The sequence below is a fragment of the Oncorhynchus masou genome, chromosome 3 (genome assembly GCF_036934945.1).
Source record: "Oncorhynchus masou masou isolate Uvic2021 chromosome 3, UVic_Omas_1.1, whole genome shotgun sequence".
Lineage (NCBI taxonomy): Eukaryota > Metazoa > Chordata > Actinopteri > Salmoniformes > Salmonidae > Oncorhynchus > Oncorhynchus masou.
This window is the reverse complement of record NC_088214.1, coordinates 25,603,415-25,628,401: the sequence shown is the minus strand read 5'-3', so window position 1 is coordinate 25,628,401 and position 24,987 is coordinate 25,603,415. Positions and strand designations below refer to the sequence as shown.

The 24,987-nt window shown below is 45.3% G+C and overlaps 1 protein-coding gene across 1 annotated transcript in view; it reads left to right on the top strand.

The window, feature by feature from the left end:
- The first annotated feature begins 8,505 nt into the window (after window positions 1-8,505).
- LOC135513367 (microtubule-associated protein 4-like) overlaps window positions 8,506-24,987 on the top strand; it is a 72,603-nt gene continuing 56,121 nt past the window's right edge. Inside the window, 2 exon segments of the mRNA XM_064936297.1 lie at window positions 8,506-8,546; window positions 16,327-16,505. Coding sequence (XP_064792369.1) covers window positions 16,331-16,505 — 175 coding nt within the window. The 5' untranslated portion in view covers window positions 8,506-8,546; window positions 16,327-16,330.

Genomic DNA, 24,987 nt, shown 5'->3' with positions numbered 1-24,987 from the left:
TTGATAAAGCGATTTAAAGACAGAGATATTAGATCACAGTGCATGAATCATATAGTCCTAACCCTAAAACCAGTCCGAGGGTGACCAGAATATGCCTATGAATAAACAGCAACAGTTTGCCTGTAGATTAAAGGTCGTTTAGATTTGACTGGTCTAACACTGGGTTAATTTGTTTACTCCATGTGTAACTCCGTGTTTGTGTCACACTGCTTTGCTTTATCTTGGCCAGGTCACAGTTGTAAATGAGAACTTGTTCTCAACTGGCCTACCTGGTTAAATAAAGGTTCAATATTTATTTTTTTGCTAGGGATTATATATTTACCAAATCAAATGAGACCGTAATCTCTTAATTGTATAGAAAGCACTACATTACAGCACAGCAAGTGAATCTGAATGGATGGCGGTAGTCATGGTCTTAGATGTAACACCTGTTTGGTCTGACTTTGTTTACCTCAACTGGGAGAGACAGGTTTTTATTAGTGTCTTTGAGGTCAGGGCACTATGCCAAAGGATAAAGCAGCAGACCATTAATCCCTGAGTAGAGTAGGCTAAAGTTACACATGAGCCTGTAACACCAATTAGATGTCATAAGAGTGAGCTGAGTGAGACAGGCCAGGCTGTGTTTCCATTGTGAGGATGAACAGAGAAACTACAGAATGTAAAATATCCCTGCATAGATTTGAAAGCGAGATGCGCTGCAAAGTGCCACGCCCCCGTTGCTCGTGTGTGTCCGGCATTGAGGACTGCCCCCATCCATATTGCCAATCAGTGCGTATTGTGCCCATACAGTATATAGAACTGTTGTCTACTGTAAATGATTGGCCAAATTTCGTCTCAAGAATGGAGAAATGGATGATAGTTAATTTTGTACAATCACATCGGCTGAGTTGTCCTTCAACATATGTGGGCGGCATCTACACAGAAACGGTGTGGGAATTATGTGCCGCTCTGACAATCTCTGCGTCAAAAATAGAGAATCAAACGAAACACGGCAGCATTTCTCGACTGTGATAGGCAGAGCTTGGTGAAGTAGGCGGGCTGATTTTCTGCTGTCAGTGAAGTGCTCTGTACGAGAAGGTAGAACAGACTTCGATCAGCGACATTCACGACAACAATTAACAAACGGATATAAAAAAGAGAAAACATAGGGTAAGTAAAATTATGAATAATTACAATTGACGGGAACACTGCAGCTCAGGTGATTATCTCGGTGGAGGTATTTGTGTATTTTTCTATGCCTCAGAGATGTAGTAATTATTGATGAATGGTTACACGTTTTTTACGGAGCAAGAATCTCACAATATGCAGAGTAGACGCAGTCCTAGTCTGGTTGACCATGAATGTAATGCGCGATATTTATTGTTCATACACTATCACATTCTGTACCCAAATTGATGTTGTTTACATATCCACAGTGGGCGTGTTTGATTCACTCTCACCACGACCAATGCAGATCATTTTCTTTGTTATGTTGCCGCAGTTGAGTTATGGGATGCTGACTGTAGACAGGTGTCCACCGCATCACAGATGGGTCCACTCCAACAGAGCAAACATTGGTCGTCGTTACATAAATGTGATATTATACAGCTTCGACATTATAAATCATCAAGATAACACCCATAGATGCATGAAGAGTGCAATGCTACAATCCCAGTGAGCACCGTCCGATTCCGAAGTCCATGGACATTGAAAAGACGTTGAAATTTGGTCCGTCAGCCTTGGCCTTGATTTTGGACGCGAACATAGACGTGTATGATTGGTTTAGATTTGGTCCTGTCCGGACCTCCCTTGGTCCACACAGCGGACTTGATTTGGCCCAAACATTGTTTCAGATTTGGTCCAGTCCTGACCAAGTTTGGTCTTGTTTGGGGAAGGAGCTCATTAGAATAATACCCAGCATACTTTGCAAGTGCTTTTTGTTTTTGTATTTATTAGGGATCCTCATTTGCTCATTAAGGCACTTACATTACATATAAAACAAAATATAAAACAATACATCCTCTAGCATTATTACACTACTACATATCTACATTACAAAATGTATAATACCACCATACAACAATATTACAATGTACGTGTAGAATGCGTGTACTAGTGCTTGTGTGCTTATGCATGCTTCTTTTGACATTTACATTTTGGGCTTTTAGCAGTTGCTCTTGTTCAGAGCGACTTACAGTCAGTGCATTCAACTATGGTACATAAACAAACACATACTATACCACAGCCATAGCAAGAAAAACTTTTCTGTAATTGTTACTGATAATGTTATTGTAGGTGAAGTGTTCTGTTTTTTTTCTGTTGGTCTGAACTTAGATCACTGCCTAAGCTTTTGAAAAAGCTAACAAAAGTGCTTGTGATATATATGGTAGGAATAATACATATTCCATGGCCTACTGCAATCTTCAGTTATTATTAATATAATGCTTACTTCATTGATATGTGGATATCTGTATGTATATGTATGTACGTTTGAAATCTGGCCATAGAACAATTACAAAAAAACTGTCCATAAAATATGTATTTTCAACGTCTGTAAAATATGTATTTTCAACGTCTGTTAAATATGTATTTTCAACGTCTGTAAAATATGTATTTTCAACGTCTGTAAAATATGTATTTTTAACATCTAGAAAATATGCGTTTTCAACGTCTGGAAAATATGCGTTTTCAACGTCTGGAAAATATGCATTTTAAATGCCCGGAAAATATGCATTTTAAATGTCCGGAAAATACTTATTTTCAAAATATGTATTTTCAGCTTCCATAAAATATGTATTTTCAACGTTCGGAAAATACGTATTTTCAATGTCCGGAAACGTAATTTTGCTCACTGGAAGGCTCATCTCTACAGAGAACACAAATACCACACAATGCCCCCCCCTCTCTCCTCTAGCTTACCTATTGTTAGTGAGGAGGATTCACCATCTTTATGGAATGTTTTCATTATTTATCTGCAGATTATTGCCAAAAAGCCTACCAGTATGCAAATGAGGGAGCCAAATGAACGGCTCTCTTACCAATGTGGTTTGGTAGGCTACTGACGAGTCACTCACTTTAAAGAGATACTTCTGGAAGCCCGTTATCTACTTCCCTGGAGTCAGATGAACTTGTGGATACCATTTTTATGTCTGCGTGCAGTTTGAAGGAAGTTTCTAATTAGCATTATTGCAATTGCTAACTAGCATTAGCGCAAGATTGGAAGTCTTTGGTAACGGCTAGCATGCCACTAAAACTTCCTCTAACTTCTTGGTACTTGTTGCAGAGACATACAAATTGTATCCATGAGTTCACCTGACTCTGGGGTAGTAGATTGCCGAAATCCCGAAGTAACCCTTCAATGTCACTGTCTGGCGTATTTGTTATCCTCACAAATGATCCTGATAGGTATCAGTCTGGTGTTTTCTGTAATGACCTCAGTGATCACTGTTTTACAGCCTGTGTTCGTAATGGCTGCTCAGTGAAACGACCTGTCCTGATTTGTCATAGACGCTTGCTAAAACACTTTGAAAAAGCCTTCTTCATGAACTGTTCTCTGTAAAATGGTATAGAATCAGCTTGATCCCCTCTGTCGAAGATGCTTTCCCACAGGAGGCCTTTTGGTAGGCCGTTATTGTAAATAAGAATTTGTTCTTAACTGACTTGCCTAGTTAAATAAAGGTTAAACAAATATAAAAAAAGGGATCTTTAGTTTACTTGACCCGATGCGATACCATGGACATATAACTAACTACATTGTATGTTTATGAATGACAAGGATATACAGTACAAGTCAAAAGTTTGGACACATCTACTCATTCAAGGGTTTTTCTTTATTTTTTACTATTTTCTACATTGTAGAATAATAGGGAAGACATCAAAACTATGAAAAACACACATGAATCATGTAGTAACCCAAAAAGTGATAAACAAATCAATATATATTTGAGATTTTAGGCCCATCAAAGTAATCACCCTTTGCCTTGATGAAAAATTTGCACACTCTTGTACCGAGAGGTGGGACAGACAGAAGACTGTCAAGCCAGCAGTGTTTCCCTGTCATCTCTCAGTTTGTGATTGACAGGCGCCGGCCCTATCAGTAGATCTCTAGAAGATGCATGTTGTTTATTCTATTGGGAGAGGGCTTGGCAGACTTTTTTCTGACTAGCAAGTTTAAAAGAGCCTAGTTAATTGAATTGGAAAAAATACCCAGCTGAAAATGAGTCTGTAATCAGCTGTGTAGCCGACAGCCAGCGCTAGTGGTAAACACTGGTCTTGTCACACAACAAAGATTATTTAGACTGACAGACAGACAAATACACATTGTTAGATAGATACTGTAGATAAATAGGCCTTGATAGACAGACAATATGGACTTTTTTTTGTGAAATTCTAAACATTTGCCATGGGGCGGAGATAAGATTTTGCAATTTTATAATACATTTCATACAAGTGTACTCATTTTTGCCATGGGTTGGAGAGGAACATGTGCTGTTTTACAGCAGATTTCTTGCAATTCTACACATTTTACCATAGGGTGGAGAGAAATGTTTGTAGTTTTTAATATGAGAACTCAGTGAGACTAACAACAACATCAATGGGGGCCCCCCGGCCAAAATAACAAGTTAAGATAGCTGGCCACTAAACTAATTTAGAGATATAAAACTTTTTAGCTGACATGGGTAATTGACTGACTATCAGTGACTGACATAACAAGAGTAAAACTGCTGAAATACAACCACATTTTTTGTGGGGGAAATTAATCCGAGGGCCTTCAAAAGGGGGGCCATGTGGCCCGCGGACCGCCAGTTGCCCATCCCTGGCCTAATGTATGCCATACAAGAAAATCTCTCTCTCTCTCTCAGTCGTCTGGAATGGTGGGATTATAGTGCAATCCTCCACAGATTATGGGAGACAGAGCCAGAGGGACTTGGACAGCACAGCAGTGTCTGTCCATCAAGGCTCACAAGCAATGCAGAGGCAAATAACTGCCAGTCAGTCATTCTTTACAGATTGCTATGGTACTATGAGTAGAGATGTGTGGTACAGGGAAAATCACTCAAGTGATATTGAAGTTGGCTTTGCATGAAAGGGATGGAACTATTTTCAGTAAAACGATCCCCCATTGTGAGAGCACAGTGAGGTAAATCCCGAGTGACACTATATGTTTGTTGTGGGGGGAAGCTCAGTATGCCATGGCGTGCGGTTTCCTTGTCCGCTGCATGGTCTTGGTGTCAGGTCAAGGTCTGCTGATCTGTTGTGATGTCTAGCTTTCCTGTCATAAACCATCCTCATCATCTCCACTGTGAAATGCTGTCCACTGTGATCCAGGAGAACACCAGCCCTCCTCTTTCACAGTGGCCTTGGCCTCCCAACACCAGAGAGCTTAACATTAGAGGCAATGTGAGGGTGCAGTATGAGGAGGACTGGGAGCCAGGGCCTTTGAGAAGAATCCAAATGAGTATAATGTGATGTCATCCCCATTGGATGTCACTATGGCTCAGTCTGAAGATGGGTTCTTTGGAGAAATATTTCCTAGATGATTTGATGTCGAGGACTTGTTTAGTTAGGTGGATTACACACTTGTTACTCAAATCAAATCAAATTTTATTTGTCACATGCACATGGTTAGCAGATGTTAATGCGGGTGTAGCAAAATGCTTGTGCTTCTAGTTCCAACCATGCAGTAATATCTAACAACTAATCGAACAATTTCACAACAACTACCTTATACACACAAGTGTAAAGGAATGAATAAGAATAAGTACATAAAAATATATGAATGAGCGATGGCCGAATGGCATAGGCAAGATGCAGTAGATAGTATAGAGTACAGTATATACATATGAGATGAGTAGTGTAGAGTATGTAAACATTATATAAAGTGGCATGGTTTAAAGTGACTAGTGATACATTTATTACATCCAAATTGTAATTATTAAAGTGGCTAGAGATGAGTCAATATGTTGGTAGCAGCCACTCAATGTTAGTGATGGCTGTTTAACAGTCATTGCTAGTGTCACAGTGAATAATAGAGGAGTTGTAACATTGCGATACATTTTGAAATACTGTAACTTCTTGTCATGATGAGTGTTATGAATCTAACATGATTGTGAGTTTTTAACGTGAAAGCTAGACTCGGACTGGTAATTGCCAAGAGGAACATGTGAGTGTGAATGAGAAAGTAAAACCCATCACTATGCATAAAGGACCAGGTCAGTGACCACAAGGTCAGGGACAACGCACAGTCAGGTGGCTGTCACACACACTCCTCACAACCATTCCTCGTGCGTGTCGATTTAGATGAGTGTTCACAAACTGGTGGTAAATACAGACCTCACCACTGTGCTCTGACTGAGTGACTGAGTGACTGTTTTCAGGGACTGTGTGTGTCTCCCCTGAGAGGATGAAACAGGGTGACAAAGCATTATATCAGCAGTAACCAGAGCTGGTGCCCATCATGCATGAGAGAGACATAAAAACGCAGACTCATGACGAACACTAGGAGACCTGGCAACACTTTTAACACATTAAGGCATGGTTTCCCAAACTCGGTTATGGGGCCCCTTGGGTGCACATTTTGGTTTTTGCCCTAGCACTAAACAGCTGATTAAAGTAATAAAATATTGATGATGAGTTGGTTATTTGAATCAGATGTGTTGTGCTAGGGCAAAAACCAAAACGTGCACCCAGAGGGGCCCCAGGACCGGGTTTGGGAAACCCTGCTAATTTAAGGATCATCTGAGATTAACCAGCACAAAATAAGAGATAGATTAACCATAACTGGTTGACTGGGTGACTACTGTTTATGCCCTGACATTAAACTGCCTGTTGGGTCAGAGAGCTAGCCCCTTCACTTAAAGATGCACAATGCGGAAATCGCTCCACCATTTCCTGGTTGCAAAAATGTCAGTTTATGTGACAATACAAGCAAGTATAGTGTAGAGAATCATTGTACTATCTAAACCGCTGTGATATATATTTTCCATAAGCAAAAATATTGTATTTTCAGCTGATTGAAGCTTGTGTACAAAACCGAGAGTAAAAGACGCAAAAACTAAATTTAGGAACAGGAACCATAGAAATAGCGCACATAGAAAATATCTACTGCTTCTTAGACTTGCTTTCAACGAAAATGACAGATCCATAACTGACATTTTTATGTGAATTTGGTCAGGTCCCTAAAAGTGACATATCCCAGTTTTAAAATAACAGCACAGCAATTATAGAGATTATCTGCTGTTTAAATAACCCAAAAGGTAAAACAGAAGGTGGAAACTTATATTAAAAAGGCCATTTGGCCAGAGAGATAGTGACTAGTGAACCTGTGCTGATCATTCACTGTGCTCTGTCACTGATGCTATATATCACTGTTATGGTCCACGGTTATGGTCCACTGTTATGGTCCGCTGAGTCTGCAGTGTTTCCCCTATATAAATCGTGGCTACCACTTAGTACTGAGTGATTAGTGCGGTTTCGGTTCAGTTTCGGTTTGTATAATGTAGATGTATAGATGTAGACCATTGGAGGCTGCTGAGGGGAGGACAGCTCATAATAATTGCTGGAACAGAGCAAATGGAATGGCTTCAAACCATGTGTTTGGTGTATTTGATACCATTCCACTAATTCCTCTCAAATCAAATCCAATCAAATGTATTTGTCACATACACATGGTTAGCAGATGTTAATGCAAGTGTAGCGAAATGCTTGTGCTTCTAGTTCCGACAATGCAGTAATAACCAACGAGTAATCTAACTAACAATTCCAAAACTACTACCTTATACACACACAAGTGTAAAGGGATAAAGAATATGTACATAAAGATATATGAATGATGGTACAGAGCGGCATAGGCAAGATGCAGTAGATGGTATCGAGTACAGTATATACATATATATACATATGAGATGAGTATGTAAACAAAGTGGCATAGTTTAAAGTGGCTAGTGATACATGTATTACATAAAGATGCAGTAGATGATGTAGAGTACAGTATATACGTATACATATGAGATGAATAATGTAGGGTATGTAAACATTATATTAAGTAGCATTGTTTAAAGTGGCTAGTGATATATTTTACATCAATTCCCATCAATTCCCATTATTAAAGTGGCTGGAGTTGAATCAGTGTGTTGGCAGCAGCCACTCAATGTTAGTGGTGGCTGTTTAACAGTCGGATGGCCTTGAGATAGAAGCTGTTTTTCAGTCTCTCGGTCCCAGCTTTCATGCACCTGTACTGACCTCGCCTGCACCTGTACTGACCTCGCCTAATGGTATCAAACACTAATTCCTCTCCAGCCATAACCACGCGCCCGTCCTGCCCAATTAAGGTGCCACCACCCTCCTGCGATGTAGACATAACTAATGGCCAATAGTACTTTATTCAGGTGACTCATACTACTGTAATAACTTCTTCAATTCAAATCAGTGCGGAAACACCTGTGAACGAACCTAGTGCAGCGGATCAAAGGTCTGTAGGTGGGTGTAGTTATGTTAGTCATCTAGTGTTGGCAGTTAAGAGGTTAGCTGATACGTACAGTATCTGTCAATATAGTGACTGAAAGTGGGTGAGTACAGTACTTCTATTGCTGTGTGAACTACTGGATCAATATGCATTTTACGGTTATATGGGGGAAATACAATATGGCAATGTGAGGGGGGGGAGAGGCTTTCTGAGGGCATTTTGTGTTAACATAACCCCCCCCTCCTCCGAACAATGCTGTTGTTTTGGATGGTAGGATAAAGCCGGGGATCCCCTGCCAAGCTGCTGGCCTCGGCCCACTTTGTGTGTTACTCTGTACTGTCAGTGTGTTAGGCAATGCTGTGTGTTATAGTAAACCTGCTGTGGTTTTTGGGATGATTGCGTGACAGACAGAGGGGGATTTAGTGAATATAATATAACAGGGCCTGGCTGTATGTGGAAGTGGGGACTAGGGCTGACTCTAGCTAGCACTAATCCCCATGCAGCAGAAACAGCTGGGTCTCTCAGGCTTTTACACTCAATCTGAGCATAAAGCAGAATTATGCTCCTTTATGTTAAATAGGAAATTGCACTCAAAGTTGCACTCAACTGGGAAGCTTTACATCAAATCTAATCAATGTTTTTTTTGTCACGAGCGCCGAATACAACAGGTATAGTAGACCTTACAGTGAAACTATTACTTACAAGCCCTAACCAACAGTGCAATTTAAGTTTAAAAAAAGGTATTAGGTAAAAAAATAGATAAGTAAAGAAATATAAAAGAAAACAGTAAAATGACGGTGAAAATAACAGTAGCGAGGCTATAATACAGGTGGTACTGGTACAAGGTCAATGTGCAGGGCACCGGTTAGTCGGGCTAATTGAGGTAATATGTACATGTAGGTATAGTTAAAGTGACTATGCATAGACGATAAACAGAAAGTAGCAGTAGCGGGGGTTGGTGTGTGGGAGGTGTCGGGACACAATGCAAATAGTCCGGGTAGCCATTTGATTACCTGTTCAGGAGTCTTATGGCTTGGGGGAAAAATCTGTTGAGAAACCTTTTGGTCCTAGACTTGGCGCTCCGGTACCGCTTGCCATGCGGTAGCAGAGAGAATAGTCTATGACTGGGGTGGCTGTGGTCGTTGACAATTTTGGGGCCTTCCTCTGACACCGCCTGGTGTAGAGGTCCTGGATGGCAGGCATCTTAGCCCCAGTGATGCACTGGGCCGTACGCACGACCCTCTAGTGCATTTCCGTCAGAGGCAGAGCAGTTGCCGTAACAGGCAGTGATGCAAACAGTCAGGATGCTCTCGATGTTTCAGTTGTAGAACCTTTTGCGGATCTGAGGATCCATGCCAAATCTTTTCAATCTCCTGAGGGGGAATAGGTTTTGTTGTGCCCTCTTTACGACCGTCTTTGTGTGTTTGGACCCTTCTAGTTTGTTGGTGACGTGGACACCAAGGAACTTTAAGCTCTCAACTTGCTCCACTACAGCCCAGTCGATGAGAATGGGGGTGTTCTCTGTCTTCCTTTTCCTGTAGTCCACAATCATCTCCTTTGTCTTGATTACGTTGAGGGATAGGTTGTTATTCTGGCACCACCCGGTTAGGTCTCTGACCTCCTCCCTATAGGCTGTCTCGTCTTTGTCAGTGATCAGGCCTACCGCCGTTGTGTCATCTGCAAACTTAATGATAGTGTTGGAGTCATGCCTGGCCATGCAGTCGTGGGTGAACAGGGAGTACAGGAGGGGACTGAACACGCATCCCTGAGGGGCTCCAGTGTTGAGGATCATCGTGGCAGATGTGTTGCTACCTACCCTCACTGGGGACAGCCTGTCAGGAAGTCCAGAATCCAGTTTCAGAGGGAGATGTTTAGTCCCAGGATCCTTAGTTTAGTGATGAGCTTTGAGGGCACTATGGTGTCGAACGCTGAGCTGTAGTCAATTAATACCATTCTCATGTAGGTGTTCCTTTATCCAGGTGGGAAAGGGCAGTGTGGAGTGCAATAGAGATTGCATGATCTGTTTGAGCAGTATGCAAATTGGAGTGGGTCTAGGGTAGCAGTCAGACTGGGGGATGTAGCAGTGTAGCAGTCAGACTGGGGGATGTAGCAGTCCAGAACCTAATCATGTGATGAGGTAAGACAATGATGTGTAGCAGATAGAATGTTGTACCACTAAATGTATACTACAAAATGTACTGTCACAACCTATTTAATACTAATGCTTGAATAATTGTATTTCTCTTTTTTTGTTTGCTTTAATTTTTCTATGTTTTATTTTTATTCATGTTTATGTTTTGATTTGTCCGCTCTTCTCCCAACCATAGGGAAGAGTTGGGATGGGGGGTAGTGGGTGGGTGGATGGGCATGAAAAGATTGTTCCTGTATTATGAATTACTGTTGCTGTTACTAAATATTGTTATTGTGCGGGAATAATTGTGGGGGAATAATTGTGGGGGAATAATTGTAATGAATGGAGTTACCTTCAAAGGAAAGTTAGAGGTAGAGAGAACTCTTTGAATGAAAATAAATGTATATAGGAGGGAAAAGGCTTCTGAAACAGTCTAAATTCCGGGTTCATTAGAAGAGAGAAAAGACAGCCTAATTGATTGAATGGGGATCAGAGAACATAAAGGATTTAAGAGAAGAAAGACTGATATGGTAAGCAGAACTTTTAAAGGAAGAGGGGTATAAAATGAAATACAGCACAGTAGATTAAGATTTGGAGGTGGCGATTGAGTTCAGAAAGAGGCAGGTCGTTCTACTCTTCGAAAAGAGTACCCCTTTGATATTTTAGGTATAAATTGTGCACCAATATCGAATTTTAAAAGCCTTTTATATTAAATGAAATTAACTTTAATATAGACCACATGCAAAATTCAATAAATCTAGTGATTAATTTATCAGTCCCTCACTTTATGGTCAACCTGTAACGGTTTTCTTGTGGTGAAGGAGAGGCGGACCAAAATGCAGCGTGGTTTCTATTCATGGTTCTTTAATAAAGAAAAACTATACATGAATAGACTAACAAAAACAATAAACGTGAGAAAACCTAAACAGCCCTATCTGGTGCAAACACAGAGACAGGAACAATCACCCACAAAACCCAACACCAAACAGGCTACCTAAATATGGTTCCCAATCAGAGACAATGACTAACACCTGCCTCTGATTGAGAACCATATCTGGCCAAACATAGAAATAGACAAACTAGACATGTAACATAGAATGCCCACTCAGATCACACCCTGACCAAACAAAACATAGAAACATACAAAGCAAACTATGGTCAGGGTGTAACAGTACCCCCCCCCCAAGGTGCGGACTCCGGCCGCAAAACCTGAACCTATTGGGGAGGATCTGGGTGGGCATCTGTCCGCGGTGGCGGCTCTGGTGCTGGACGTGGCCCCCACTTCACCATAGTCTTAGTCCGCCACCTTGTCCGATTCCGTGGCCTCCTAACCACGGCAACCCTTCTAAATGACCCCACTGGACAGAGGGGCAGCTCGGGACAGAGGGGCAGCTCGGGACAGAGGGGCAGCTCGGGACAGAGGGGCGGAAGCTCTGGCAGCTCGGGACAGAGGGGCGGAAGCTCTGGCAGCTCGGGACAGAGGGGCGGAAGCTCTGGCAGCTCGGGACAGAGGGGCGGAAGCTCTGGCAGCTCGGGACAGAGGGGCGGAAGCTCTGGCGCCTCTGGGCAGAGGGGCTCTGGCGCCTCTGGGCATAGGGGCTCTGGCGCCTCTGGGCTGAGGTGCTCTGGCGCCTCTGGGCTGAGGGGCTCTGGCGGGAGACTCCGGCAGCGCTGGAGAGGAGGAAGGCTCCGGCAGCGCTGGACAGGCGGGAGACTCCGGCAGCGCAGGAGAAGAGGAAGGCTCCGGCAGCGCTGAACAGGCGGGAGACTCCGGCAGCGCTGAACAGGCGGGAGACTCCGGCAGCGCAGGAGAGGAGGAAGGCTCCGGCAGCGCTGGACAGGCGAGGCGCACTGTAGGCCTGATGCGTGGTGTTGGCACTGGTGGTACTGGGCCGAGGACACGCACAGGAAGCCTGGTGCGGGGAGCTGCCGCCGGAGGGCTGGTGCGTGGAGGTGGTACTGGATAGACCGGACCGTGCAGGTGCACTGGAGCTCTTGAGCACCGAGCCTGCCCAACCCTACCTGGTTGCATGCTCCCGGTCGCCCTGCCAGTGCGGCGAGGTGGAATAGCCCGCACTGGGCTATGCAGGCGAACCGGGGACACCGTGCGCAAGGCTGGTGCCATGTAAGCCGGCCCAAGGAGACGCACTGGAGACCAGATGCGTAGAGCCGGCTTCATGGCACTTGGCTCAATGCTCACTCTAGCCCGGCCGATATGCGGAGCTGGTATGTACAGCACTGGGCTATGCACCCGCTCTGGGGACACCGTGCGCTCCACACCATAACACGGTGCCTGCCCTCCGGTAAGCACAGGAAGTTGGCGCAGGTCTCCTACCTGGCTTCGCCATACTTCCTGTGTTCCCCGCCCAAGAAATTTTAGGGGCTGACTCTCGGGCTTCCTACCGCGCCGCCGTGCTTGTTTCTCCAACTCCATTCTCCTGTTCCCCTCTTCACACTGCTCCAGCGAATCCCAGGCTGGCTCCGGCACTCTCCCTGGGTCGACCGCCCACCTGTCTATCTCTTCCCAAGTCGTATAGTCCAGACATTGCTGCCTCTCCTGCTGTTGCTGCTTTTCACCACGCCGCTTGGTCCTGTTGTGGTGGGTGATTCTGTAACGGTTTTCTTGCGGTGAAGGAGAGGCGGACCAAAATGCAGCGTGGTTTCTATTCATGTTTAATTTATAAAGACTCTACACATGAACAAACTAACAAAACAACCTAAACAGCCTATCTGGTGAAAACAAACACAGAGACAGGAACAATCACCCACAAAACCCAACACAAAACAGGCTACCTAGATATGGTTCTCAATCAGAGGCAGGTGTTAGTCTTTGCCTCTGATTGGGAACCATATTTAGGTAGCCTGTTTTGTGTTGGGTTTTGTGGGTGATTGAAAGGACTGAAAGGATTGAGCGTAACACGTCAACTCTGTTACCCATAGATAGACAGGCTGGAAATGTTTTAACAATTTAATTCGTTTTGTGAAGCCCCTCCCTGTTACAGACAACTAGTTTCCATTCTTCCTCTCACAAGGGAATGTTTGGCTGATTTAAGATGAAATCGTCAATGCTGTTACTGTCAACCCTGTTACATTATTTGGCACTTAGTAGGCACTTACTGAACTCTTTATTTAACCTCTTTATTACATAATGTTAAAACTTGTGAAACATTTTAATTTTCAAAGTTACACTACCCAAAAAGTACTCAGTTGATGGAGTGACACAGGGACATTAATCTGATGTTTGTATGCATCTTTCCTACATTGGATGGATGCACAAACGCTGAGCTGTGATTTAGCTATTTTATTAACTGCTGTGGTCCTGCCTGAATGCGTGCTTGTTTGCCGCGTTTTGACAGTGAATTTTGATGAGGTTTATGTGTGTCTCGCAGTATTTTCTCTCTCCTAGGAGCTGCTACAAATGTGTCAATGTAGTGATCTCACTATTCCTACTGTACCTAGTGTGGCTGCTCCTAAAACATTGGGGCACAGTTTCAACCATGGCCAACAAACACTGTACATACTCAAATCTGCAGGCTGGTGCACAATAGCAGCATGGAGATCCTTGTTTGAGTGTGTTTGTGTGTGCCTGTGTGTTTGTGGATGTGTGTGTTTGTGTAGTGTCCGGACAGTGATCGCTTGTTCATGTGTGAAGGAAGAGAGCGTGATGAGTGGAGGGGAAGGAGGAAAAAAGGATGAAGATGTGGGTGTGCGTGTCTATCTGTGTGGCCGTGAGTGTGAGGAGTTCCACTCATAGACCATTTGTGTAGAGCAGCTCTCAACGTATGTATTAGTTTCGCTGTCTTTCTCACAAAGATAAACTCATTATGAGGACTAAATGGTGCATTGTGAAGAGAGGAGAATGTCCTCCCTCTTTAAAGCGAGCTTGGATGCTTCTATCCCCTACTGCACTGTAGCACGCAGGGCTGGATCACGCAAGGCAAAGAAAAGCATGCGGTTTTGCAACAAAGTAGCAATTGGAACCCTCTTTTACAATAATTTGAAATTATAATCCAGGGTAATTCATTAAATGAATAACTTCCACGGTTTAGACAGTGAACCCTTCAGGTTCCTTGCATAGGCGTAGTGAGTCCTCCATTCATTGGTTACTGTACTGTATGTGTTCAGTACACCCGAATGGCTCTCTCCGCCTTTTGGGACACAGTGGTGGGGTTCCAGGTCATCTTTATTGCACTGCTCAGGCTACCAGATCTAGCAGCAGCTGGAAACCACTTTCATATGATAGCATATTGCAGTCTTCTGCACAGCGTCAAAAAAGATGCCCTGGAACATGGCCAATAACTGGCTTTGATTACACAGCTGCTGGTCGGAACCACCTCTCTCAAAGGGAAGCGCTCTGGAATGACACCTGATGCCTCACCTGGTGCAGGTTAACGACTGAACATGTCTTATTAGTCTCAGGTGTGTCTGCTCTTATCTCAGACAGCATCTCACTCTTCCAACTCCACCTCAACCATGCTGATTTCATTACGATTACACCACTCTCGTCCAAGAAGTCTAATTTCCAGGTTCATCGGAACACTGACACCCTTTGATGCTGTTACTCACCTGAAGTGTTTATAATTGACTCATTTACTACAGTGTTGTGACTCAGGGAGAAATTCGTCATCAATGAATGATGTTATATGCTGTCAAACCAGTGGAAATATGTATGTCAACATCAAGTAATATCTGTGTGATATCTTTGCAACTATGCAATAATGCAACACAAATAACGCAACACTTTCAGTGTTGCATAATTGTTGTTACTGTACCAAAAATGAGATAGAATATGTCTCCAACCGTGAAAAGGCCAAATATTGGTTTATTGGTAGGACCAGATGGCCGACGATAAAACACACACAGACACACATATAGCAGAGAGGAGCAGTGATATCTTGTGAAAATAACTAAAGAAGCCAAACTGAGCTTGGCCCCACTAAGTGAGCTGCATGGCACTGCAGCAAACTTTCATAATAGTGGCACATGAAGGAGACAATGCTAGCTGTGAGAGGCGAGAGCAGAGCATGACTCTGTCAGTAGCTGATCACTACGGGGGTATTTACCTAACAGGCAGATAGTGCCCTGTGAGAAATTTAGAGCAATGCAAAAACCACAGCATGACAACTTGTCTGTTGGCCTGAATAGGCCTAGTTTATAATGTGTTCTGCAGTGGTGGTGGGTACTAATGTAGGGTCAGAACAGCTAGCTGCAGTGGGGGAAAGAGGATGTGGGAGAGACGGCAGGAGGAGACCCCGATTATGGTGACATCGTTCATTAATATCTTTTACGGTTCCAGACATTTTTTGATTTTACATGGACTCTGTTCTGGTCTCTTCCCAGAGCCACTGTGTCTAGTTTAACGACATGTAGACCCATGTGTTTTGGCTAGCAATAACCCAGTCTTATGTCAAACCCTGTTCTTATTGTGGGCTGGGGGATGGTGTCTGTCAGCTAGGCTATATCCCCCACTGGGAGATTACCTTTTGGCCTAAATACCCCCCCCCCCATGTTAAAGAGGCAGTGGTTTGTCTGCTGCTGGATTTAGTAGGGTGCACATATGGTGACAACCATTAGCCAAGATCAGCCATCAATATGAACTTTGATTGGTGGGCCTGAAAACAAGTATGCAGTTGTGGAGGAATGCAGTATTGGTTTAGCACCAAATATTGTACTGATGGATGATGATAATAATGTGTATGATGATGATGCTGATGACCTGTGACCTCTAACCTCTGTAGTCTCTCCCTTTCAGGATAATGGACCTAAGCTTGCATGACGCTCTCACGGACGGGGCGCCTAAGTCAGGACCGGACAGCCTGGTGAGGAGGGACTTCATGGCCTCCCTTGAGAAAGAAACTTTTGATGACAAAGTGGGCGAGACTGTAGGAAAGACTGACTACCGCCCTCTGCTGGACGGAAAGGATGGGAAAGGTAAGCGGGGATGCAGGATGCAGACTTTGTGGTATTGGGAAAACCCATAGAGAATTGGGGCAGCAGAGACAATCCAGTGAGAGGATTTTGCTGGTTGTTTTACTCAGTAAAGGCAAACATTGTGACGTATAGCTGGATGGCAGCTGCTTGCCTTACAGCTGAAATCCCTTCCCCCAATGTAATCCTTTGTATCTATGCAGATTATCCATATCTCATGTAAGCATACAAAATAACATACACATATGCTATTTATATATAGCATATACAATACTCTGTGTGTACAGTATAGTATGTGTATTGTGTAAGTGAATGTGTTGAATCATGGAGAGAGCGGAGACCTAAGGGACAGAGGAACCAGGCCAGACAATGTTCAGGAACAGAACCACTCCCATCCAGCTCCTGCTATTTACTATGCTCTCTTCCTGCCACAGCTCAGGCTGCATGAATACTGTCTGATTTTAAACAAGTGTGTGTGTGTGTGTGTGTGTGTGTGTGTGTGTGTGTGTGTGTGTGTGTGTGTGTGTGTGTGTGTGTGTGTGTGTGTGTGTGGACAATGTCTATATACAGTGCATTCGGAAAGTATTCAGACCCCTTGACTATTCCCACATTTTGTTAAATTACAGCCATATTCTAAAATGGATTAAATCAAATCAAATCTACACACAATACCCCATAATAACAATGCGAAAACATTTTTTTTTTTTTATTGCAAGTTTATTAAAACTAAAAACAGAAATACCTTATTTACATAAGTATTAAGACAATTTGGCTATGAGACTCCAAATTGAGCTCAGGTGCAACCTGTTTCCATTGATCATCCTTGAGCTGTTTCGACAACTTGATTGGAGTCCACTTGTGGTAAATTCTATTGATTGGACATGATTTGGAAAGGCACACACCTGTCTATTTAAGGTTCCATAGTTGACAGTGCATGTCAGAGCAAATACCAAGCCATGAGGTCGAAAGAATTGTCCGTAGAGCTCTGAGACAGGATTGTGTCGAGGCACAGATCTGGAGAAGGGTACCAAAACATTTCTTTGGCATTAAAGGTCCACAAGAACACAGTGGCCTCCAGCATTCTTAAATTGAAGAAGTTTGTACTGACTCTAAAGTGTCTGAATACTTATGTACATTTGATATTTCAGTTTTTTGTTTTTAATACATTTCTGTACAGTTAATCCATTTTAGAATAAGGCTGTAACATTACAATATGTGGAAAAAGTCAAGGGGTCTGAATACTTTCCGAATGCATTGTAAAAACGAGTCATTGCAGTCATTGGGATCTCTGTCATTCAGTGGTAATGTGCACTGATGTTATTATGATTGGGTTTTTCCTGAACTTCTTGGGTGGCAACTTCCCCCTGACTCACTGAGAGAAAAAAAAAATGGCTACTGGAAAAGTCCTGTGTTTGTTTCCCTCTGCCAAGAAAGTACTTCACAGTTCATGAGAACTGTCATGAACATGAGGGGAAATTCACTCCTTTGGGCCATACCGTCACTGTTGTTCACCCTCAAATTTAGTTGTTTATTGTGAAGTATGGAGATAGCTGAATTATCCGCTTTTGGCTATGTTGGATGGCAATTGGTCTTTTAGCCCCAGAGTAAAATAGCTAATTTGCACAGAAATAACAACAGAGAAACAGAGAAAAGAACAAAAAGTTCAGTGACTGAAGATTCTGTTATATAGCTATACAATTGGACAACGCTGCTTCTCACAGTAACAGTAGAATAACCAAATATGACAGAATATGATAAAGCTCATATGTACAGTGATTAGTGGTCTGGTCTAAAAAAATATCCCAATGCCCCAGGCAGTGATTGGGGACACTGCCCTGTGTAGGGTGCCGTCTTTCGGATGGGACGTTAAACGGGTGTCCTGACTCTCTGAGGTCATTAAAGATCCCATGGCACTTATCGTAAGAGTAGGGGTGTTAAACCCGGTGTCCTGACTTTCTGAGGTCATTAAAGATCCCATGGCACTTATCGTAAGAGTAGGGGTGTTAACCCCGGTGTCCTGGCTAAATTCCCAATCCGGCCCTCAAACCATCACGGTCACCTAATAATCCACAGTTTACAATTGCCTCATTCATCCCCCTCCTCCCCCTGTAACTATTCCCCAGGTCGTTGCTGTAAATGAGAAAGTGTTCTCAGTCAACTTACCTGGTAAAATAATGGATAGAAATAAAATAAATGTGTCTCCTCCACTCCAGATAGTATGCTTTCTCCCAGGCAGTTCTTTCAGATCCAGCCCTCTAACCACAGACATGGTCTCATTATACCGCAGACTGACAGCACTCCCAGCACCAAAAGCACTCATACTCTCTACCTGTCTGGAATGGGTCCTATGTGTAGCTGGTAGTCAGGCGCAGGACAGCAGATATGAGTAATCAACGTACTTTTACTCAAAATAACAAATATACAAAGTAACAAATACACGCACACCATGACAGACCGAAAATACAATAAACAATCACTCACAAAAAAAACATGGGGGAACAGAGGGTTAAATAATGAACAAGTAATTGTGGGATTGAAATCAGGTGTGTAAAACAAAGACAAACACATGGAAAATGAAAAATGGATCGGCAGTGGCTAGAAGGACGGTAACGTTGACCGCCGAACGCCGCCCGAACAAGCAGAGGGACCGACTTTGGCGCAAGTCGTGACACTCTCTCTTTCTCTACCTCTCTCTGGCTCCAGCCGCGTGCCAACACCGACATCGGGGACGACCCGGAGGACAAGGCGCAGGGCGATCCGGATGGAGACGGTGGAAATCCCGCAGCAACGAAGGGTCGAGGACGTCCTCCCCGGCACCCAGCATCTCTCCTCTGGACCATACCCCTCCCACTCCACGACGTACTGAGACCCCTCGCCCGACGCCTTGAGTCCAGGATAGCTCGAACAGCATATGCCGGGGTCCCCTCCATGTCCAGAGGGGGCGGAGGAACCTCCCGCACCTCAGCTTCCTGGAGTTGACCAGCCAACATCGGCCTAAGGAGAGACACATGGAACGAGGGATTAATATGATCATCTGGGGGAAGCTGTAACCTGTAGCATACCTCGTTCAGTCTCCTCAGGACTTTTAATGGCCCCGCAAACCACAGACCCAGCTTCCGGCAGGGCAGGCGGAGGGGCAGGTTTCAGGTCGAGAGCCAGACCCGGTCCCCCGGTGCAAACACTGGGGCCTCACTGCGGTGGCGGTCAGCGCCCTCTTTTTGCCCGTTGTAGGTGCACATGGGCGGTGTCCCAGGTCTCCTCCAAGCGCTTGAACCATTCGTCCAGTGCAGGAGCTTCGATCTGGCTCTTGATGCCACTGTGCCAGAACCGGATGATATCCCAGTACGCACTGGAAAGGCGAGAGGTTAGTGGAGGAGTGGCGGAGAGAGTTTTGGGCCATCTCTGCCCAGGGGATGAACGGCGCCCACTCCCCCGGCCAGTCCTGGAAATATGACCGCAGAAACCTACCCACATCCTGGTTTATTCTCTCCACCTGCCCGTTACTCTCGGGTTGAAAACCGGAGGTGAGGCTGACCGAGACCCCCAGACGTTCCATGAACGCTCTTCAGTCCCTGGACGTGAACTGGGGACCTCGATCAGAGACTATGTCTTCAGGCACCCCGTAGTGCCGGAAGACATGAGTGAACAGGGCCTCTGCAGTCTGTAGGGCTGTAGGGAGACCGGGCAAAGGGAGGAGACGGCAGGAGTTAGAAAACCGATCTACAATGACCAGGATCGTGGTGTTCCCCTGTGAGGGAGGAAGATCCGTCAGGATGTCCACCGACAGGTGCGACCACGGCCGTTGTGGAACTGGTAGCGGCTGTAATTTCCCTCTGGGCAGTTGCCTGGGAGCCTTGCACTGGGCGCACCCCGAGCAGGAGGAAACATAAACCCTCATGTCCTTGGCCAAGGTGGGCCACCAGTACTTCCCACTAAGACAACGCACCGTCCGCCCGATGCCATAATGACCAGAGGAGGGTGACGTATGTGCCCAATAGATCAAACGGTCGCAGACAGCAGACGGAACGTACAGGCGCCCAGCTGGACACTGGGGGGAGTGGGCTCTGTGCGTAATGCCCGCTCGATATCCGCGTCCAGCTCCCACACCACCGGTGCCACCAGGCAAGAGGCCGGAAGTATGGGAGTGTGATCCATGGACCACTCCTCTGTGTCATACATCCGGGATAGTGCGTCTGCCTTAGCGTTCTGGGAACCTGGTCTGTAGGATAGGGTGAAAACAAAACGGGTAAAGAACATAGCCCACCTTGCCTGGCGAGGGTTCAGTCTCCTCGCCGCCCGGATTTACTCCAGATTGCGGTGGTCAGTCCAGAAGAGAAAAGGGTGTTTAGCCCCCTCAAGCCAATGTCTCCTCGGCTTCAAAGCCTTGACAACAGCCAACAACTCCCGGTCCCCCACATCATAGTGTTGCTCCGCTGGGCTAAGCTTTTTCGAAAAGAAGGCACAGGGGCAGAGCTTTGGTGGCTTTCCCAAGCGCTGAGAGAGCACGGCTCCTATCCCAGCCTCGGACGCGTCCACCTCCACTATGAACACCAAAGAGGGATCCGGATTAGCCAGCACGGGAGCCCAGGTAAACAGAGCCTTCAGGTGACCAAAAGCCCTGTCCGCCTCAGCCGAACACTGCAGCCGCACCGGTCCTCCCTTCAACAGTGAGGTAATGGGAGCTGCTACCTGACCAAACCCCCGGGTAAACCTCCGGTAGTAGTTGACAAACCCCATAAACCGCTGCACTTCCTTTACCGGGAGTAGGCCAATTACGCAAGGCTGAAATGCGGTCACTCTCCATCTCCACACCTGACGTGGAAATGCGGTACCCTAAGAAGGAGACGGACTGTTGGAAGAACAGACATTTCTCAGCCTTGACGTACAGGTCATGCTCCAACAGTCGACCAAGCACCCTGCGCACAAGGGACACAATGTCATCAATATACACCACTACACCCTGCCCGTGCAGGTCCCAGAAAATCTCATCAACAGAGGCCTGGAAGACTGATAGAGCATTCATCAACCCGTACGGCATGACGAGGTACTTATAGTGCCCTGAGGTGGTACTAAATGCTGTCTTCCACTCGTCCCCCTCCTGGATACGCACCAGGTTGTAAGCGATCCTGAGATCCAATTTTGTGAAGAAGCGCACCCCGTGCATTGCCTCGATCGCACTGGCGATGAGAGGCAGTGGGTAGCTGTCCCTCACAGTGATCTGATTGACGCAAACCCCCATCCTTCTTCATCACATAAAAGAAACTTGAGGAGGCAGGTTTCCATAGCCACCGTCTCCTCCTGTGACAGAGGATACACGTGACTCCTGCGCCTACCAGGAGATTTATTGCACAATACCCCCGTCGATGAGGTGGTCATTTAGTCGCCCTCTTCTTACAGAAGGCGAGAGCCAAATCGGCATATTCTGAGGGGATGTGCACGGTGGAGACCTGGTCTGGACTTTCCACCGTAGTCGCACCGATGGAAACCCCCACACACCTCCATGAGCACTCTCGTGACCACCCCTTGAGAGCACTCTGTAGTCACGAAATAGTGGGGTCATGATAGGCTAACCAGGGTAAGCCCAGCACCACGGGAAACGCAGGAGAATCAATAAGGAAGAGACTGATTCTCTCCACATGACCCTCCTGCATAACCATGTCAAATGGAGCGGTGGCCTCCGTAATCAGCCCTGACCCTAATGGTCGACTATCTAGGGCGTGCACAGGGGAAGGCATATCCACAGGAACAAGGAGAATCCCTAAACTATGAGCAAATGAACGGTCAATAAAATTCCCAGCTGCACCTGAATCTACTAGTGCCTTATGCTGGGAATGCGGGGAAAACTCAGGAAATGAAATAAACACATACATGTGAGCAACAGGGGTCTCTGGGTGAGCCTGGTGCCGACTCACCTGGGGTGACACAATAGTGCCCTGCCTGCTGCCTGAGGAACCCCTCCAGCACCGACCAGCAGTGTGCCCTCTGCTGTCACAGATGATGCAGGAAATAGCCACTCCTCCGGTCGCCCTAAGTGCAGCCCCTCCCAGCTCCATGGGCGTCGGAGCGGAGGTGCTGGGGGATGGAACTGACAGGTCCCGATCCGGACGTCCGCGGGCAGGTTGTCCAGCCGGATGGACAGGTCCACCAGCTGGTCCAATGTGAGGGTGGTGTCTCTGCAGGCCAACTCCCGACGGACGTCCTCGCGCAGACTGTACCTGTAGTGATCAATCAGGGCCCTGCAGGTGAACTCTGCATAATGATCCAACGCCGCATCTCCCTCACACCATACGGCGTTGGACCACTCCAGGGCTTTGTCTGAGACGCAGGAGACGAGGGTGGACACACTCTCACGCCCCTCTCTTTGTCTTCCTTTCTCTCTCTCACTCCCTCTCTCTCTTTGTCTTCCTTTCTCTCTCTCACTCCCTCTCTCTCTTTGTCTTCCTTTCTCTCTCTCACTCCCTCTCTCTCTTTGTCTTCCTTTCTCTCTCTCACTCCCTCTCTCTCTTTGTCTCCCCACTCTGTCTTCCAATCTCTCTGTTTCTCCCTCTTCCCATCTAGCTGTCTATCCCAGTCTTTGTCCATCTCTCCCACACTCCCTCTCTCTCACTCCCTCTCTCTCTTTGTCTTCCTTTCTCTCTCTCATTCCCTCTCTCTCTTTGTCTCCCCACTCTGTCTTCCAATCTCTCTGTTTCTCCCTCTTCCCATCTAGCTGTCTATCCCAGTCTTTGTCCATCTCTCCCACACTCCCTCTCTCTCACTCCCTCTCTCTCTCTTTGTCTCCCTTTCTCTCTCTCACTCCCTCTCTCTCTTTGTCTCTCCTCGCGTCCTGTCACTTCCAGAAGTATCAGCCTGGAGACAGGGCAGCGTTAGCATAGCCCTGACTGGAGCAACATTACAGACTCAGGCGTAAACAAGTCAGGAAACAACCACGTCAATTAACACCCAGACCATTAACACCCAGGCTTCTCCTCTAACATCTTGGCAACAACAGTTGCATGTTAATTATCCTGCTCTAAAAACTATCAACATGTACAGGCATATTCAGTCAAAACAAATGATTAAGATTAGGGATGGATTAGGGATAGATTAGAGAAGGTATTCGTTGACCTCTGAGGCTTTATGACCTTTATGTCAATCTGAAGTCATATACTGTTCTCCCAAGTCTTAGACTCTTCTCTCTGCTACCGCACGGCAAGCAGTACCGGAGCGCCAGGTCTAGGACCAAAAGGCTCCTTAACAGTTTCTAACCCCATGCCATAAGACTGCTGAACAACTAATCAAATGGCCATCCGGACTATTTACATTGACCACCCCCATTGACCCCCCCCCCCCCTTTGTTTTTACTCTGCTGCTACTCACTGTTTATTCTCTATGCATAGTCACTTTACAAATGACCTCGACTAACCTGTACCGCCGCACTTTGACTCAGTAACCCGCTGTATACAACCGCGTTATTGTTATGTAAATGTATTGTGTTACTTTTTGATTGATTAGATTTGATTTACTTTTTGTATATTTAGTAAATATTTGATTAACTCTATTTCTTGAACTGCATTGTTGGTTAAGGGCTTGTAAGTAAGCATTTCACGGTAAGGTCTGCATGTGACAAATAAAAAATGGTTTTATTTGAAAAAAATGTTCTTGATTGACACAGATGTCATTTTTCCCCACACAACCACTTGATTTAATGATGTCTAATTAAGATCAACCAACATCATTAGGCTACGCTACAGCTTGTGGTTTATTTCAGGAGGGCATGCAGAACACTGTACAGTGTAGCATGTTGACTAGTGCTAGCAGTGTGCTGCATGATAGGGGCTCAGGGCAGAGCATGTGACTACAGTAAGCTGGAACATCAATAGCAGAAGGAAACAGTGCGGGTGAGCTCATCAAAAGGACTCATACACACAACACCGGTGTTGGCAGTGCAGATCCGTCTGTGTGTGGGGGTGCTGATGTCAGCATCTCCTCTGTACTGTATGTTGTGATTGATGCTTTTAGAGCAAGACCTCTGGACAACCACTGTGTAGATCAAGGTTTGCCCAAGGAGATATGAGAGCTTTTGCTGCTTATCAGTCACGTACTGTACACTATTCTTCTTGTTTAATACTCCACGTTCGTTCAATACTGTACTTTATCTAACTGATTTAGCTTCTGTTTGATGTCGTCACAATTCTTAGGTTGTCTGATTTGTGGAGTGACAATTCAACATGCCTTGTTCCTTGAACTGAAGCCACGCTACCTTGACATTGAAGTAGGCAAACATATATTTGTATGTTAAATGTCAGTGGAAAATACACACAGTAATAGACTGATATACTAACTTCTATCATCCTATCATGTCAGGATGTGCACTATTACTCCATCTTGTCTGCAGTGTTCAGAAGTATACTGGCCGTGGAGCCTCTTACAGCACCTGTGCTCCTTTTTCCTGTCATTGCATGAGATTCAACCCATGTTTTTATTATGCAGTGCTATCACATGT